The 17,802-nt window shown below is 47.6% G+C and overlaps 1 protein-coding gene across 9 annotated transcripts in view; it reads right to left on the reverse strand.

The window, feature by feature from the left end:
* Positions 1-17,802, reverse strand: part of CDC14B (cell division cycle 14B) — a 283,418-nt gene that overhangs the window by 194,910 nt on the left and 70,706 nt on the right. For all 9 annotated transcript variants that reach the window (XR_003858911.1, XM_029617847.1, XM_029617825.1 and 6 more), the window contains exons 2-3: positions 17,657-17,747; positions 331-406 (exon numbers count right to left, since the gene is read on the reverse strand). Coding sequence is in view for 8 of the 9 variants with exons in the window: in XM_029617847.1 (XP_029473707.1) it covers positions 331-406; positions 17,657-17,747 (167 nt within the window). In the remaining variant the exon portion in view is untranslated. The remainder of the gene's footprint in view (positions 1-330; positions 407-17,656; positions 17,748-17,802) is intronic.

A 17,802-nucleotide genomic window follows, 5' to 3' on the forward strand; every position in this document is an offset into this window, starting at 1 on the left:
GCATAGGGTGAAGCCACTGCTATTCAATTACAGACTGGAAGAGACTTAGCAGGAAAAAAACTGCTGCAAATTCACAAAAAAGTGGCAACAGGGCGAGAGCCTAACAGGCATCTTGGGGTTTGTCCTGACTTGCAGTTTTGTGCTCTCAATGCCAGCCAACAAATCCTCTTCCTCAAGAAGAACCTCACGTGCAGGAGTTTAATGAAAACAAATGCACAATGTGCTCTCAAATAAATTCTCACTGTGGGCAGCTTATTCCATCTCCACCCAAACCTCCATCCCGGGAAAAAAACATAATCACCCCACATCCCCAGCCAGAAATAAATTTACCTTCAATTTCTTATTTAGCCTGTGACAGTATCGGAAAAGCATGGCCAAGTTGAGAGGTCCAAAATCTGAGTAGAAGCTGAAAGCAGAAACCAAGTTAAGAGGGTGAACAAGACACAGGCAGTAAATGCTGAAGAGATATTTCTAAATTCCCCAGAACCTGGCTAAGGCTGTAGGAGCAACAGCCCCCCCCCCCCCCCCAAGTCTGGCCACTAAGCAATGGAGACTCTCTCCAGACCAATTATCTGCCCTACATTATCAACAGTATCCACACTCACCCAGCTTTCAAACCTCATTTTCTTATTCTGGCCCAGTAGCTCAGTGCTGTCATGAAGGAAACCAGGGTTTGATTCCTAAGCGCACCGTCTGCTTCTTGGGCTGGGGGGTGCTGCAGATGTAATGTTTACAGCCTGGGCTGGGGGGGGGGATGAGTCCTAGCCACTGTACAACAGCGACACACAATGGTCAGACAGGAGAGCACGCAACCGGTTCTAGAAAGCACCAAGCTCTGAGCAGCATCCAAGGGCAGCTGCTACAACGGCTGGCCAAGACAAAGGAAGGAAACAGGGGAGGGTGTGGGTTGGGAAAAAAAAAAAATGGGGCAAAATTAACAGGTAGCTGTGCATGATGGTTCATGGTGCCACCGCACCACCAGAGGCTGTTTCTGCCTGATCTGGAGGCCCACACAGAGAGGAGGAAACTGCTGGACTACCATAACCTCTCCTTCTCAAAAGTAAACAACCAAAGCAGCCCTTATTAAAAGTATTACATGGTCTCCAGGAACTGGATTATCTGTGAACTCTTGCTCCTTTCCACCCCCCCCCCCCCCCCTGGCCACACTTTACTGTTCCTTCTCCTACAAGCTCTACCACTTCCCTCCTACAAAACAGCCACAGACTGACTGACTAAACGCTTCAAGCGGCCGACGCAACACTGAGCGCAGCAAGCTAGTGCCATGGTTTAACACGGGACTGGATGCACGTCCATAACCCCCCGCTGCAGTACGGGGATTAGCGCGTCCAAATCACCGCGTAGCCAATAGCACTCGTCACATATAAATTCCATGTAGATGAGGCTATTAGCTAATCCCCGCGATGCAGTTTCCCACGCAGCCAATGCACCCAATGCAATGTGGCAAATTTTACGCCAGCCTGGGGCTGTCATAAAAGGTATGCCACATTCAAGGGCGCATTGAAAAAAATCCTGCTTTCTGGGATTTCTCCTAATAGTATCGACGCAATACCAAGTAGGAGGAACCAAATAAAGCAGATTTAGTTCAAGTTTGTGAAAAAAAAAAAAATAATTCTGGACGACGAATAGACACACACAAGATACACAGTCCAGGCCGTGTATCTTGTGTGTGTCTGTGCTGGTAGGAGAAAACGGATGCACTTATATTGAACGTCTGGTTTTCCCAACCCACTTGACAGCCACTTCTCCTGTGCGCCCGATGCAGAAGTGGTGCTAGGGATGCACACATTTTCCCTAGTGCCTCCTTTTTTTGCACAGCCCCTAATTTAAATATTGCATTACGAGCCCAGCAGAGGTGGCTGGGCACGTGGTTAGGAAAACGGGCGCTCAGTGATCGCGCGTTTTCTCACAGGACAAGCAGGATGGTAGTCCTCACATATGGGTGACGTCAGTGGACGGAGCCCTGTCACGGAAAACTTTTCTGTCAAAGTTTCTATAAAGCTTTGACTGGCGCTGGCACACTGAGCATGCTCAGCCTGCAATTATCCCTGTGACCACAGGTGTCTCCCCTCAGTCTTCTTTTTCCTGCCCTGCAGTTAGCATCTTGGTGAGAAGTTCTCACAACTTTTCCTCACGGAAACACTTGAAGTTTTACTTCACAAACACTTTTTCCCTGCACGGGTCTCCCTCCGCATACATTTAATCGATGCTCAGTAAGTACTATGCCCTGTTTTTCGGTCGGTTCCTGTCACCTCACTAACGGTTTCCCAGGCCTACCAACTGAATTGCAGCCTTCCCTCTCCCTGTCTTTTCATCCTTAGTTAGCCCCACAAAGCCTGCGAGTGTCCTCCTGCGATCCTCCACCTGCTTATTAGAGCTAGTGGGACAGGGACATCCACGGTTATCGTTGCCGCCAGGACCGCTGTCGAAGCCATGCCTCCATCAATTCCCTCGGTACCTTCGTGCAGTCGATGCCCCCATCCATGCCGTACTGCCTCCATTGATGCCCCTCCCCCCTCGGTCCGTCAATGCCATCAATCCCTGCATCAATTTTGTCAGTGCCATCGATGTTTACATCCATGATACTGATCTCTCCATGAATTTCATTGATGACCACATCGATTCTATCGATGCCCGAGCCGATGCCGATGTCCATGTTGTCGATGCCATTGGTGCCACACCAATTCCATCGATACCTATGCTGATGCCGTCGTGGCTTCTGTCAATGCTATTGTTGCTCTGCCCGGGCCATAGACGTTTACATCGATGTTTCAACGATACCCTTGAGGCTGCTTTCAATGCTGCCATTGATATCGTCAGTACTGACATAGCACATAAATGCAATGCCCTCAATTAAACACAATGCTCCATACTTCGGGTTCTTAACTAAAGCCCCGTATCATCCTAGGACACTACATAGTGCCAGGAGCAGTGCAGGCATGCTGACAATCCATCACCACTCGCCATCCAAGACAGCGAAGGCATCCACCTAGGCGCTGGGGAAAGACCGGGCCGAGCACCGTGACCATCCGCCACCGACGCAATCCAGGACATTGGTGCTGGAGAATGCCCAGGCCGCGCTCCGAGGGATTCCACACTGGAGTCAGGGTACACTGAGCCAGCTGCAAAGCGGGCCCGGGTTCATGAGTCATGTGCTCCTCTGCTCCCGAGGCGTTCCCCACCGACATCGGTGCGGGGTTCTGATCCACCACAAAATAATGTGGAAGCACCAGATATGCCTAGCCTGTCTCCTCTGTAGCTGCGCTACCATACCAAATTACAGAGTTGAGTCTGACGTTACATCCTTCAGGCTGTCCTCGATGCCTCCCGAAATCCACCGAGCCATCGAGATTCACCGACTCGTCCTTCTGCGATCCACCACGAAGGTCAGTAAGTTCTCTACTCCTGCTTCAGTTACAATCCTATCGAGACCCGGTCACTAAATCGGACCACATGGTTTCGTAAGGTTCTAGGTCATGTTATCTTCCAAGAACCGTGTTAGTGTCACATATCGCTATTGCTGGCTATGATTGACACAACACCGAGAGAATCTATCTACCAATAATTGTGATTACATCGATACATCCTCCCGTTTTCAGCAATGGGACTCCGCTCTTGATAATACTCTGGCTTCTGGATCCGTATTACGGTCCGAAGTCCCAGATACACCAGCTGGTCTGCTAGGCACAAAATACAGCAGACATTGCCTCATTTGCAAGCCCACCTCGAGACCTGGTGACAGCTCTTGACGTTTTCTTGCACTGCAGACAGACATGCGGGTAAGATTTTTTACCGCTCACCCTCCCGCGGGAGACTAGCTGATATCCAGATTACATCAGCTCCGCCAGTTGGACGCCTCCTAGTCTCCTAACTTGCCGGATATCAGAGCGGCCACCCCACTTAGTACCAGGGTTCAGGGTACAGTCCCCCGGACGCTACAAAGTGCGGGGGGTGGGGGGAGTTTTAATCTCACTATTCTTTCTTTCAACAGAAAGCAGATGCTGTCCGCCCACCCTGGACCTCAGAAATTTCAACTTTCTTCAGAAGGGACAGGTAAAATGGTATCTCTTGTCACATGCTTCCCTTACCGCGGTAAGTGGGTTGCCTCTCTCCTCTAGTCTTTCTATGTGTTCATAGTGAGTCAACAACATTCCACTCCCAAGTTGCCAGGTGCACTTGGGATTGGAATACCACATGTATTTCACCAAACTCACTAGCAGTGACTGTTGTTTCTCTACGGACTAAAACATCATACACACTTTCCTTGCATGTATGACTGTCTAAAAGCAGTCAATCCAAGCAAGGAGCTCTATCTTCTCCATGACTCATTATAAATCTTCTACCTGGGATTGTGGTTTAACTATCATAAATCCCATATGGAACACTTCCGGGCACTACAGTCGCAATTAACTTCCTGCCTACCAACTGCGCAGACATACGGACATTTTTCCTACACATCTCTGCGCGCATGCAACAGAACCGCAGCCCCTCATTCTTTCGGGGACGGGCCACGAGGTGTTTTCACTATCCACTTACTCATCTGCCCAGAATGTCTATGAGTCAGATTCAGTGGAAATTTCAATGAATAGTGGCTTTAAGCAGTTCAACCGCTTTCGTCCCCGATCCATATTACTGTTCTAGAACCAAGGCATCTCTTAGCTGCTCTGCCAGGAAACTGCACAGCTTTTAGCCTTTGGCCCTTGCTCACTCCATGCATTCCCGGGCCACTTATCTAACAGACTTCCCGAACGCACTAGCAGATCTTATTCATAGATGTTTCCATCCTCTCGAATGGTCTCCGACTACAGGTGTAGTGAGAAAAATCTTTTAGCGCTAAGGTCAACTGACCTTCACCTCCGTGTCCGAACCGAACCTTACGGGGGACAGATTCTACACCCTACATATGTCTCAAAATGTGTTCCCATGGACGCCTTTGTTCGTTCTACAACAAAGGCCTCTTATATGTGTCTCTTTCGACGCCTCTCATAGCCAAAACTCTCATTAGGATGCACTAGGACGGTGTTCACTGTTTCTCAGACCCACGTCCTGACCGAGACCAGTATGTTTCCCATTCTTCTCAATCTATCATACCAGTAACCAATTCGCCTTCTCACAGGTCAGTCTCATATCATGGACTCACTGATGTTTTCAGGTACTGGTAGCGTTACAACAGCCTTCCACACAAATCTCACCATTCAAAATGGCATGATTTACCACACGGCACATGCAAAAGGCTATTACCCCCTTTTTTTCCTATACCACTCTTTTTCTCTTACTCTCGGATTCTGCTCCCCAGACATCATCCACATAGGTACTCCTCAATTCCAATTTGGCGTACCACTTGGGAGTTGGGATACCCAAGTCATGGTTCAACTCCTTCTGAGTCAGCTACCATGGATCATCCACTGATTAAGCCGCCTCTATTTTCACTGGTTACGGAATGGGGCCTACATTTAGTGCTTACAAGATTCATATATTCCCCGTTCGAGCCTTTACATTCCTATCACTCAACAGTATGGCATGGGAACTCTTTCCCTCGTAGTCATCACTTCTGCCAACAGGGTCAGTGAATTCCACACCTGGTTACAGACTCACCGACCCTGCGTTCCTCTGTGACAGAGTGGTCCTATGTGGTCTTATGTACTCAACCTCATATCCTTCTTAAGGTGGACGCAGCCTCTCACCTTACTCAGATTACACTCTGCCCACTTTTTCCCAACCCCTCTCTCTCTCTCAGGGAGAGAAGGTTTTTCCACTCCTTGGACGGTAAAAGTGCACTTGCATTCTATCTAGACCGCACTACATTCCATAAGAATTACACCTAACTCTTTCCTTCTTTGACAAAAGCCAAGCTGCGAGTTCTAGTGGGCAAACAGACCTTTTTCCTCCTGATTGGCGGTCTGTATCTCCTTTTGCTACCAACAAGCAGACATTCCACTCCAACACTGTGTGACAGCACACTCTGTTAGGGCCGTACCAACCTCAGTAGCTCTCCTATGGTCGGTGCCACTTGATATTTGTAAGGCTGCGACCTGGAGCTCTCTCCATACCTTCGCAGCCCATTATTTCTTAGGTAAGACTGGCTGGCGAGCTTCCGTGTTTAGCCAGTCCGTTTTACTCAACTTTTTTTTTTAGTTTAACTACCCAACATCCTTCCACCAACCCATTAAGGGTTTCAGGATGCCCTCCTTACCAAATTCCACCCCCGTCGTTGCGCCTGTTGCACGTCTTTGGTTGCATTTGGTGCACTGCTCGGGCATCCTCAGCTTGGTACTCACCCATATGTGAGAACATAAGAACATAAGAAAATGCCATACTGGGTCAGACCAAGGGTCCATCAAGCCCAGCATCCTGTTTCCAACAATGGCCAATCCAGGCCACAAGAACCTGGCAAGTACCCAAAAACTAGGTCTATTCCATGTAATCATTGCTAATGGCTGTGGCTATTCTCTAAGTGGACTTAATAGCAGGTAATGGACTTCTCCTCCAAGAACTTATCCAATCCTTTTTTAAACACAGCTATACTAACTGCACTAACCACATCCTCTGGCAACAAATTCCAGAGTTTAATTGTGCGTTGAGTAAAAAAGAACTTTCTCCGATTAGTTTTAAATGTGCCCCATGCTAACTTCATGGAGTGCCCCCTAGTCTTTCTACTATCCGAAAGAGTAAATAACCGATTCCCATCTACCCGTTCTAGACCTCTCATGATTTTAAACACCTCTATCATATCCCCCCTCAGTCGTCTCTTCTCCAAGCTGAAAAGTCCTAACCTCTTTAGTCTTTCCTCATAGTGGAGTTGTTCCATTCCCCTTATCATTTTGGTAGTCCTTCTCTGTACCTTCTCCATCGCAATTATATCTTTTTTGAGATGCGGCGACCAGAATTGTACACAATATTCAAGGTGCGGACTCACCATGGAGCGATACAGAGGCATTATGACATTTTCCGTTTTATTCACCATTCCCTTTCTAATAATTCCCAACATTCTGTTTGCTTTTTTGACTGCCGCAGCACACTGTACCGACGATTTCAATGTGTTATCCACTATGACACCTAGATCTCTTTCTTGGGTTGTAGCACCTAATATGGAACCCAACATTGTGTAATTATAGCATGGGTTATTTTTCCCTATATGCATCACCTTGCACTTATCCACATTAAATTTCATCTGCCATTTGGATGCCCAATTTTCCAGTCTCACAAGGTCTTCCTGCAATTTATCACAATCTGCTTGTGATTTAACTACTCTGAACAATTTTGTGTCATCTGCAAATTTGATTATCTCACTCGTCGTATTTCTTTCCAGATCATTTATAAATATATTGAAAAGTAAGGGTCCCAATACAGATCCCTGAGGCACTCCACTGTCCACTCCCTTCCACTGAGAAAATTGCCCATTTAATCCTACTCTCTGTTTCCTGTCTTTTAGCCAGTTTGCAATCCACGAAAGGACATCGCCACCTATCCCATGACTTTTTACTTTTCCTAGAAGCCTCTCATGAGGAACTTTGTCATCCTGCTTGTCCTGTGAGAAAGCAGAGTTGCTTACCTGTAACAGGTGTTCTCACAGGATAGTAGGATGTTAGTCCTCACGAAATCCACCCGCCACCCCGTGGTGTTGGGTCTACATACGTTTTATTATTTTATTTTTCGCTTGCGCTTTTTGCTATACACGAGACTGAGGGGAGACACCTGTGGTCACGGGGATAATTGCAGGCTGAGCATGCTCAGTGCACTCAGTGTACCAGTGTCAGTCAAAGCTTTATAGAAACTTTGACAGAATAGTTTTCCGTGACAGGGCTCCGTCTACCGACGTCACCCATATGTGAGGACTAACATCCTGCTGTCCTGTGAGAACACCTGTTACAGGTAAGCAACTCTGCTTTCTCACAGAACAAGCAGGATGGTAGTCCTCACATATGGGTGAATAGCGAGCTGAGGGTGCCCGAGTAATGTACCAAGAGCACCCAATGGCATGCAACAGGCAGAACAACAGGGGTGGTCTTGGGTAGACGGGCAGACTAAATTCCCCAGTGGGTCGCTGAGAGGAGTTGGGTTATTAAGTTGAGAATAAATTGCGCTGAACAGACTGGCCAAAGATGGAATCTTGTCTGCCAGAATTGTCCAGACAATAATGAGCTGCAAAGGTGTGCAGAGAACTCCATGTAGCAGCCCTGCAGATGTCAGCAAGAGGGACCGAACAAAAGTGTGCTACCAACGTTGCCATTGCTCTAATAGAGTGCGCTTTTACGTGTCCCTAGAGCGGAAGGCCTGCAAAAGGAAATACAGTCCACCAGCCAGGAGGACAGGGTCTGCTTGCCCAACGGGATTCCCAGTTTGGTTTTATCAAACGAGATAAATAACTGGGTGGACTTCCTATGGACTGCAGTGCGCTGCAAATAAAAGGCTAGCACCCGTATGCAGTCCAAGGAATGCAGAGCTCGCTCACCTGGATGTGAGCAGGGCTTTGGAAAGAAAGTAGGTAGTATAATGGATTGATTTACCGTAAATGAAATTCAGATACTACTTTTGGTAAAGATTTTGGAGGAGTGCAAAGCACCACACAATCATGGAGAAATGTCGTGTAAGGTGGGTATGTTACCAGCGCCTGCAGCTCACTTACCCTGCGAGCTGACGTTATAGCAAGGAGAAAGAGCACTTTCCAACTTAAATGACGTAGCTCGCAGGAATGGAGAGGTTCAAACGGAGGTTTCATGAGCCGTGCCAACACTACATTGAGGTCCCACGCAGGGGCCGGACGCAGTGGGGGCTTTAGGCGCAGCAAACCTCTCATGAAGTGTGCTACGAGGGATTGCGAGGAAATTGAAGCATCACCTATGTCCTTGTGGTAAGCAGCTACGGCGCTGACGAACTCAGATAGATGAAGTTTGCAGACCAGACTCCGACAGAGACAAGAGGTAGTCGAGAAACTTCGTTATAGGGCAGGTAAAGGGATCTATCTCCTTTGACCCGCACCACAAGGAAAACCTTTTCCATTTGGAACAGTAAGATTTCCTGGTGGAAGGCTTTCGTGAAGCTATGAGGACATGGGAGACCTTGTCTGAGAGGTTCAGAGATTGTAGAATCAACCTGTCAACATCCAAGCTGTCAGAGACAGGGTCTGGAGGTTTGGGTGACGCAGTCGACCGTTGTTCTGGGATATCAGAGACGGATCTGTGCCCAGGCGAATTTGTAGACGGACTGAGAGGTCACGAAGGATGGGAAACCACACCTGGCACGGCCAATAAGTGGCTATGAGGATCATGCAGCCCTTGTCTTGTCGCAACTTCACAAGAGTCTTGCTGATGAGTGGAAGTGGAGGGTACGCATACAGGAGACCTCTCGACCATGAGAGGGTGAAGGTGTCTCTTGGTGGTGTCCTGTAACTGCGATGTAGTGAGCAGAAGTTCTCCACTTTGTGATTGTAAACTGACGCAAAGAAATTTATGCGTGGATACCCCCACTGTTGGAATATTCTGTGGTTTACGGAATACTCGTGGGGATGAAAGGTGCGACTGAGTTTGTCCGCAATCACATTGTCCACGCCTGTCAGGTAGGTTGCTCTCAGTAGCATGGAGTGTGAGAGAGCCCAGGCCCAGATTTGCACTACTTCCTGACACAACAGGTAAGAGCCGGTTCCTCCCTGTTTGTTAACGTACCACATCTCTACTTGGTTGTCCGTCTGGATTAGGATTGATTTGTTGGATAGGCAATTTTGGAAGGCTATCAGAGCATATCTGATTGCCCTGAGTTCCAGAAAATGTATTTGATGTTGCGATTCTGCTGCAGACCAGGTTCCCTGAGTCTGTAGGTCTTTTATATGGGCTCTCCAACCGAGAGTGGACGCATTGCTTGTCAGCGTGATCTGTGGTTCTGGAGTTTGAAAGGGAAGGCCTTTGGTCAGATTGGACTCTTGAACCCACCAAGCTAGGGAGAGACGAAGCTGTCTGGTGATATGGACAATGCTGGACATTGGATGGTGGGCTTGCGACCATTGGGACTTCAATGTCCACTGTGTGACTCTCATGGCCAGGCGAGACATTGGTGTAACATGGACCGAAGCCGCCCCGCCATGTGACCTAGCAAGATGAGAAGATGACAAGCTGTGGTTACCTACCGAATCTGAACAACATTTTCAAGGAGTGCAAGAGTGTGAGCGCGGTCTTTTGGAAGAAAGGCCTTTGCTTGGGTAGTGTTGAGGTCCGCTCCGATGAAGGAGAGGATCTGGGAAGGGTTCAGATTGGATTTTGGATAACTGACTAGAAATCCCAAAGACAGTAGCAGCTGGAGGGTCAGATGGAGGGAGTGGAAAACCGCCTCCGCTGATGGGGCCCGTAGCAACCAATCATCTAGATAAGGGTAGACGTGGGTGCCGAGGTGCCTTAAGTATGCAGCTACTCCTGCCAGGCACTTTGTGAAAACATGAGGCGCTGATGCTAGGCCGAACAGAAGCACATGGTATTGGAAGTGCCGGCGTCCGACCAGGAAGCGTAAGTACTGTCTGTGAGACGGGGATTATCGCTATGTGCGTGTATGCATCTTGCAGATCTAGAGAGCAAAGCCAATCTCCCTGTTGGAGAAGAGGGAGTAGGGAGCCTAAGGTTACCATTTTGAACTTTTCCTTTCGTATGTGTTTGTTCCGAGTCCGAAGATCTAAGATGGGACGAACTCCTCCTGATTTTTTTGGTATTAGAAAATATCGGGAGTAGAATCTCTTTCCCCCTTGTAGAGTGGGAACTGGTTCTATGGTGTTGGACCGAAGGAGGGAGTGTAATTCCTCCTCCAGAAATGGAGAGTGGTCAGAGAGGCTCCACCCCGGCCGAGGTGGAGAGTCTGCTGGTATTGAAAGGAAGTTCAGATGGTAACCGTGAGCCACCACCGACAAGTCCCACTGATCCGTGGTGATGGTACGCCATGTGTTTATGAAGTGGCAAAGACGATCGCGTACTGGAAAATATGGTAGAGGTGGAAGTTGATAATTGCTCTCTAGTAGTGAGTCAAAACCCGGAAGCTGGAACAGGCTGCGGAGGTGGCTATGCTTTTTGAGACCTAGCTTGGTGGGCCTGACTCTTTTGATACAGCCTGGTTGGCCGAGCCCGGGATGGAGGGGGATAATACTTATGGGCCTTAAAGGTAGTCCTCTTTGCTTCTCTTCTGAACGGCCATCTAGAAGCAGAGGAAAAGTCCGAGGGCACTGAAGAGAGTTGTCGCAATGTCTCATGGATCATCTTTGAGTTGTGCGACAGTCTCTTGAATTTTATCCCCTAATAAGTTATCCCCTGTACAGGGGAGGTCTGCCAACTTTCCTGTACTTCGGGACGCAGATCGGAAGACTTCAGCCACGCCCACCTCCTGGCACTTATTCCAGTGGCTGAAACCCTGGAGGCAGTGTCGAATATATCATAAGCTGCTCTCACCTCAAATCTTCCAGCATCAAGGCCTTTCTTGAGAATGGAACTCATCTGGTCCTGGAACTGTTCTGGGAGGGATTCAGAGAAATCCTGTAGCTGCTTAAAATATTCCTGGAATATTGCGTCATATATAGTTGGTAGGCCGCAATATGGGAAATGAGCATGGAACCATGGCAGATCCAACGTCCTAAAGCATCAAGGAACTTCTGATCCTTCCCAGGAGGTGTGGAGGAATGTGGCAGTGGTCTTCTTGCCTTTTTCTGGGCAGATTAGACTACCACAGAGTGGTGAGACAGCTGGGTCTTCTGGAACCCCGGTACTGACCGCACTAAGTAAGTCGCATCAGTCTTTCGGTTCACCGGGGGAACCGGACCAGGACGCTCCCAGGTGCAGTGGAGAGGCTCAAGGAGGACATCATGGACGGGAATGGACATAACCTCCTTAGGTGGATCAACAAACTGGAGGACTTCTAGCATCTGATGTCTGGAGTCCTCCTCGGTCTGAAGTTTAAAGGGGATGGTCTCCGCCATTTCCTTTATAAAACTGATGAAAGATCTTCCAGAGGACTTGGTTCTGACAGTATATCATCAGAGTCCTGAGAGGCTGAAGAATCATCGGTCCAGGGCTGGTATGGCTGATCACCCGCATCAGATGGACCTCCAGACAGTAGCAGAAGACCTACTCTAGCTGGAGCAGGATGAGGCACCTATGGCATCAATGGAGGCACCGGCAAGGGGCGATGCGGCATGGAATGCAGCGGAGGCACCGATGGGATTGGTGACTCCGGTGGACACCTCGGTGGAGCGACTCTCGATGGCCCAGGAATCGGGTCGGGCCTCGATGAATCGGCGTCAATGGACGGTGAAGTATCTGTGTTTTCCCCGGTGCCGGTGGAAGTGCACCGATGAGTAGATCTAGTCTGTCCAGTAAAGGAGCGAGAATCAGGGGCATCAGTTCTGGAACAGTGTTGGTGGCGCTGGAAGTCCTTGCAGGGCTTGCACCACCGCCTCTTGAACCATCCGGTTCAATTCCTCACGGAAAGCTGGTGTTTGGAATACCAGTTCCAGAGTTGGAGGCTGGACAGGCATCGCCGGAGGGTCCACAATAACATGTGGAATCTCGACTCCCGGCACCAACAAAGGCAGGGAACGCCTCTGTGTCCCAGGCATGGAGGAGGATGGAGGCTCCACCGTGTGGGATTTCTTCCTTGGTGGCTCCATAGAAGTCAATGTCGAGGCCACCGGTGCACCCGGATCGGAGGGTGGAGTCTCTCTGATGGTGGTGGCAATGTTTTTCCCGGTGGTTGGGCTTGCTCTTGTCCAGTGCAGAGGACGAAGAGGCAGATATCTTCGATGCTGACCAGGAAACATCGGTGTCTGAATGGTGCTGTTGCTTGGAAGACGATGGTGTCGAAGACGTGGAGTCCTTCGATGGCATGAGCTGTTTGGAGGAAAAAAGAAATGCCATCTTTTCCAAACGGGCCCGGCGGCCCTTCTGAGTCATTTGGGCACACTCGGTACACGCATCTACATCGTGAGCAGGCCCCAAACATAACACACATACCCGATGTGGGTCGGTGATGGACATTGTCCAAGGACAGTCGGGGCACCTGCGAAAACCCGTCGCCATCATGAAAGAAAAAAAATCTAGGCCGGAGCGCGGTTGGTGACCGTCTGCCTAAAAACAGAAACAGTCTGCAACCGACCGAAAAAACGAGGTAAACCTTACCTTACGAACATGGGTACCGACATCGAAAAGGGGGACCCCAGATGGGGTACATTTTGTTAAAGTTTTGAAAATTCCGTGAGGAAAAAATTCCTGTCAGGAATTAAAGTAAGAGCTCCTGAATCCGCGTGGCTACAGCTGCATGGAAAAAAAAAGAGACGGAAGGGGGACCCCTGCTAGATGCAGGGTTGGTGGCATGCTGGGCTTGCTCAGTGTGCCAAGTCAAAGCTCTTGAAACTTTGACAAAAGTGTTCCGTGAAGGGCTCCATTCTGATGATGTCATCCATTTGTGAGGAATGCAGAAAACAAATTATTTCAAAGAAGTAGCCTAATGTGAACGGTAGATACATCATTCTTATTAGATCATATCGGGAACATTATTGCCCAGGAGGAATTGCTGTTACCATACTCCTGGAATTTAAAAAGGATTTTAATTGTTCAGGAAAAAAAAGATATATAGCAATCATTTTGACCTTGTAATACGCATTTGCATGGATACCTCAGGATAAATGAGTAACCCAAAGCAATCACTTGGGCTCTCATGGAAAAGAAATCTCGCCTTCTAACTTGTGTCACCCTCGCAAAATCTGGAAATATTCGAATAATTTGACCATGAAAAGTAGAAGAGATATTTTTAAAATACCTCTTCATTGTTTCATTTAAATCTTGTTCCATTATAAAAGAAATGAGCAGGGTAGACCTCTCAATAACATCGGCAGTCGAGTCCTCTAGAAACTGGATTAAATTAGAGATAGCGTCTATGTGACCTCCTTTAAGAGAACTTTCTTTGCTGAGGCTAGGAAGGAAAAAGGTTTTATTTATAGAAGGTGTCTCATCCATATCGAAACCAAGAATTTCATGAAAATATTTCTTCAGGGTGATAAGTATTCCCTCTCACAGAGCTCTAGGAAAGTTCAAGAAGCACAAATTCAAGTGTCTAGTGTGGTTTTCAAGATATTCCAGTCTCCGCGAACAAGTCCAAAAATCTTTAACAAGCTTAAAATTACATGCTTGAGTTTGTACCAAGGTCTGTTGCGAAGAGACCATTTGATTTTTTAAATCTTGAATTTGGCTTTCAAATATAACATTCTGGGAATTCACCTTGGAGGTTAGGGTCTCAATTTTATTCTGGCATTCCTTCATTGACCTACCAAAGCTCACAATAAGGTCCCATAACGCGTCAAATGTTACTGTAGCTGGTTTAGCAAGGGGTTGGAAACATTCACCCCTTGCACCAGCTAATGCCTCTCTTGACGGTCCCAGCGCCGCTGCATCGATTCTACCTCCCAACTCGTCCTGCGCTTCTACAGGGGATGAGGAACCAGGCAAAACTGCAAAATCCACAGGCAAAGATGTCTCCAACAAGCCAGGAGAGAATTGGTAGTTCAGCAGCAAACCTCCTCTCTGACCCCTGATTGCAGTCGCTCTGATGATATCATCCTGGACTGCAATCCCAAGCGGAGGGACGCTGGGCACCGGAGCCGGCGGTAAGTGCTGATCCAGGGGACTCAGCGTGGTTTCCCCAGGCGACTGCGGTGCTCCCTCACTGCTAGCCGCAGCGGGGAGAGGTACCCCATGTTCTACCACTCCGGCAGCGAAGGCTGTTATCAGACGCTGACCCAGAGGTAAGGATTCGTCTGGGGGGGAAAGCCTTTGCGCTTTGAGAGCATTTTCGAGGTAATGTTACAGGTAACCATGGGAGAGCATTCCTCTGCTGCCGCTCACGCCGCCATCTTGGCCCCTCAACCACATAAATATTGATAAATGAAACAGCAAGAATTAAATATACCCCTGAAACGACTGAGCAAAAAGTAAACTAAGATTTTCTGAATTTCCTGTAGTCCTCTAGCTGCACACTTAGAGGAAGAAAATTCCAGATGCTAGGAGCCAAGTTCAGAAAACCACTGCCTCTGGTGGATACAGCCCAATCTCTTTATGTGAGGGGACAGAAAGGAGTTCTTGATGAACAGAATGAAGTATTGAACTGGGACAATAAGGCGTAATTAAATTTGCAAGATAAGGCAGTGAACCAGGTCTAAAAGCTTTAAATGCTTATCTAGCAATCTTAGAACTGATACGAGTAGATACTGGCAATGAAGTTCAATCAGGAGTGGAGTGACATGATCAAATATATGCTTGCCAAAAATGACTTTAGTTACAGTATTGTGAACTAACTGAAGTCTGCAAATAGATGTTTTAGTGCAGTGGTTCCCAACCCTGTCCTGGGGACCCCCCAGCCAGTCAGGTTTTCAGGATAGCCACAATGAATATGCATGCAAATTCTCTCATATGCATATTCATTGTGGATATCCTGAAAACCCGACTGGCTGGGGGGTCCCCCAGGACAGGGTTGGGAAGCACTGTTTTAGTGAGACCACGAAAAATTGCGATACAACAATCAAGTCTGTTAAGAATTAGAGCACATCCAAGAGTTTTGAGGTCCTGAGCTTTAAATGGGAAATGTGGGTGGATCATGTTAAATCTCTATCTTAAGAGTGGTGGATACCTCATTGATCGGAATACGGATATCAATTATAACTGGAGTTGGGGGTGAATTGGATAGCTTTTCTCAAGGCTTCAGACTTACTCAGATTAACTTTAAATTTGGAAATCTTTAACCATTGAGCCACTGCAGTGAGGCAGTCATTAAATATTGGCTAGGCTAGTGGGTTAGGGGCTTTCAAATCAATAGATGCAATGATACCTGAATGTCCTCAGCATATATGTAAGGAGATAACCCTAGGCTTTGAATTAAAGTTCCTAAGGGAGCAAGATATAAATTAAACAGTGTGGATGATGGCACTACCCCACAGCTGAGGAGTCTGGGACTTGAAGTGTTATTTCAAGAAAAGACAAACTAACTTACGGGCCGATACAGTAAGGGGCGGTAGAAAGAGGTGAGTTAGTGCCCGGCGCACCCGCGTTTGCCGCACGCACAGTTCGGATCACCTGCCGCGTCCAACCCGCGTCCATGAAGCGCAATCCATTTTACTGTATAGGCGCTATACAGCGCCTATACAGTATCCTGGGTGCGTTGGTACCTGTCATTTCAAATGTCATTTCAAATGACGTTTGAAATGACAGGTACCAGGAAGTGGATGGCTCTCCTACAGTCCCAAACCAACCCAATCCAAGCCCCAGCAGAGAGAGACAAAATTTCACAGTCCCAAACTTTCCCCCAGCCCCTGCTCACCTGCCCTGGCCGTGGCCACGCAAGCCCCCAGCAGCAGCAGTAGAAGTAGAAAGGCGGCGATAGAGAGCGGCTTCAGCAGCCCCGCCGGCGAAGATGAATACGTGCACCCCTGTAGGTCCAATATGGACGCTCAAGGCAGCGAAGGCGCATGCGCACACGCCGTGACCAGATGGCGTGTGCGAGAAGCATTTTTTTTTCTGTGGATTGGGTTGGTTTGGGACTGGGCGGCTAAGTGCGAGAAGCATTTTTTTTTTCTGTAGATTGGGTTGGTTTGGGACTGGGCGGCTTTTGGTGGTAGAATCAGATAATTACATTCTTGTGAATACAGACAGTGCAATGGAATGTATGGGATCATGCTGAGCCTTAAATACAAAGGTTAAAGCTTTAAATTGAATATGCTGAGCAACCAGTGAACCACACTAACGCAAGAGTCAGAGTAGGCGGTAAATTAGTAGGTTAAAGACGCGGCAAGATAGCAGGTTAAAAAGGCGATAGTCGGGGCGCACTTTACTGTATGGGAGGAATAGCTAATTGGATCGTTTACATACATATACATGCCGCAGGCAGAAAGGGATACGCGTCGAGTTAAAGAAGCGGTAAGGATCGGTAAAAACAGATAGCGAATCGCGGGTTAGACTTACGCGGCGAAATTGTGAGTACACAGTGGGTTAGAAATGGGGTAACTGCGGCCGCGCTTTACTGTATTGGCCTGTTAATGCTGGATATCTGGTGAATGTGGTTATGCAGGATGTGAAAGGCAGAGAGCCATGCTATTATTTAACAGCTTATGTAAGCCACTGGTGTTTTGACTGCTAAAGTGCAATATGCAGGGTGTAACTATTCACAACACTAATCACAGTTCAGAAGTACTTCCATGACCAGCCAGAGAATAAAAAACCAACAGTAAAATGTGTCACATTTTCATTGTTACACCCATATAGAAAATTTCAAACTGAGATTTTTGCTGTTTGGATAAGTTCTTAGTTTCTAGTGAATATATTCAAACAGGATTTTCATTATAAACTACAAGGATCCTTTCACAACCTTCTATTCACTATAGGAGCCACAATTCAGCAAACTGCAGGTGCCATCTTTTAAATCTCGGCCCAAAATGTTTATTTTTGGTATTTTAGATTTCAACACAAACTCAACCTTGCAGTAGTTTAGGGCTTTGTAACACACTGCCATCTTAATTCCAACATATTACAGCAGCTTCTAGGAGTGCCTCCACCTTTCCTAAAAGAGTTAAACTCGAAGTAGCCTGGAAACTACAACTCAGCTTTCGAAGGAGAACATCTGTACTTACTTCTCGTATACAAGTTCTTCATCTGTGCAGAAATAGTGTGCGTCTGGAACAGCCTTTGGTGCATGACACAGTATGGCAAAATAAAGACGATCTGAAATGCAAAAATGTTAGTTGTATTATTACATCATGTGTCTCTTCCTCAGGAA

This window comes from Rhinatrema bivittatum, chromosome 1 (assembly GCF_901001135.1).
Source record: "Rhinatrema bivittatum chromosome 1, aRhiBiv1.1, whole genome shotgun sequence".
NCBI classification, from domain to species: Eukaryota; Metazoa; Chordata; class Amphibia; order Gymnophiona; family Rhinatrematidae; genus Rhinatrema; species Rhinatrema bivittatum.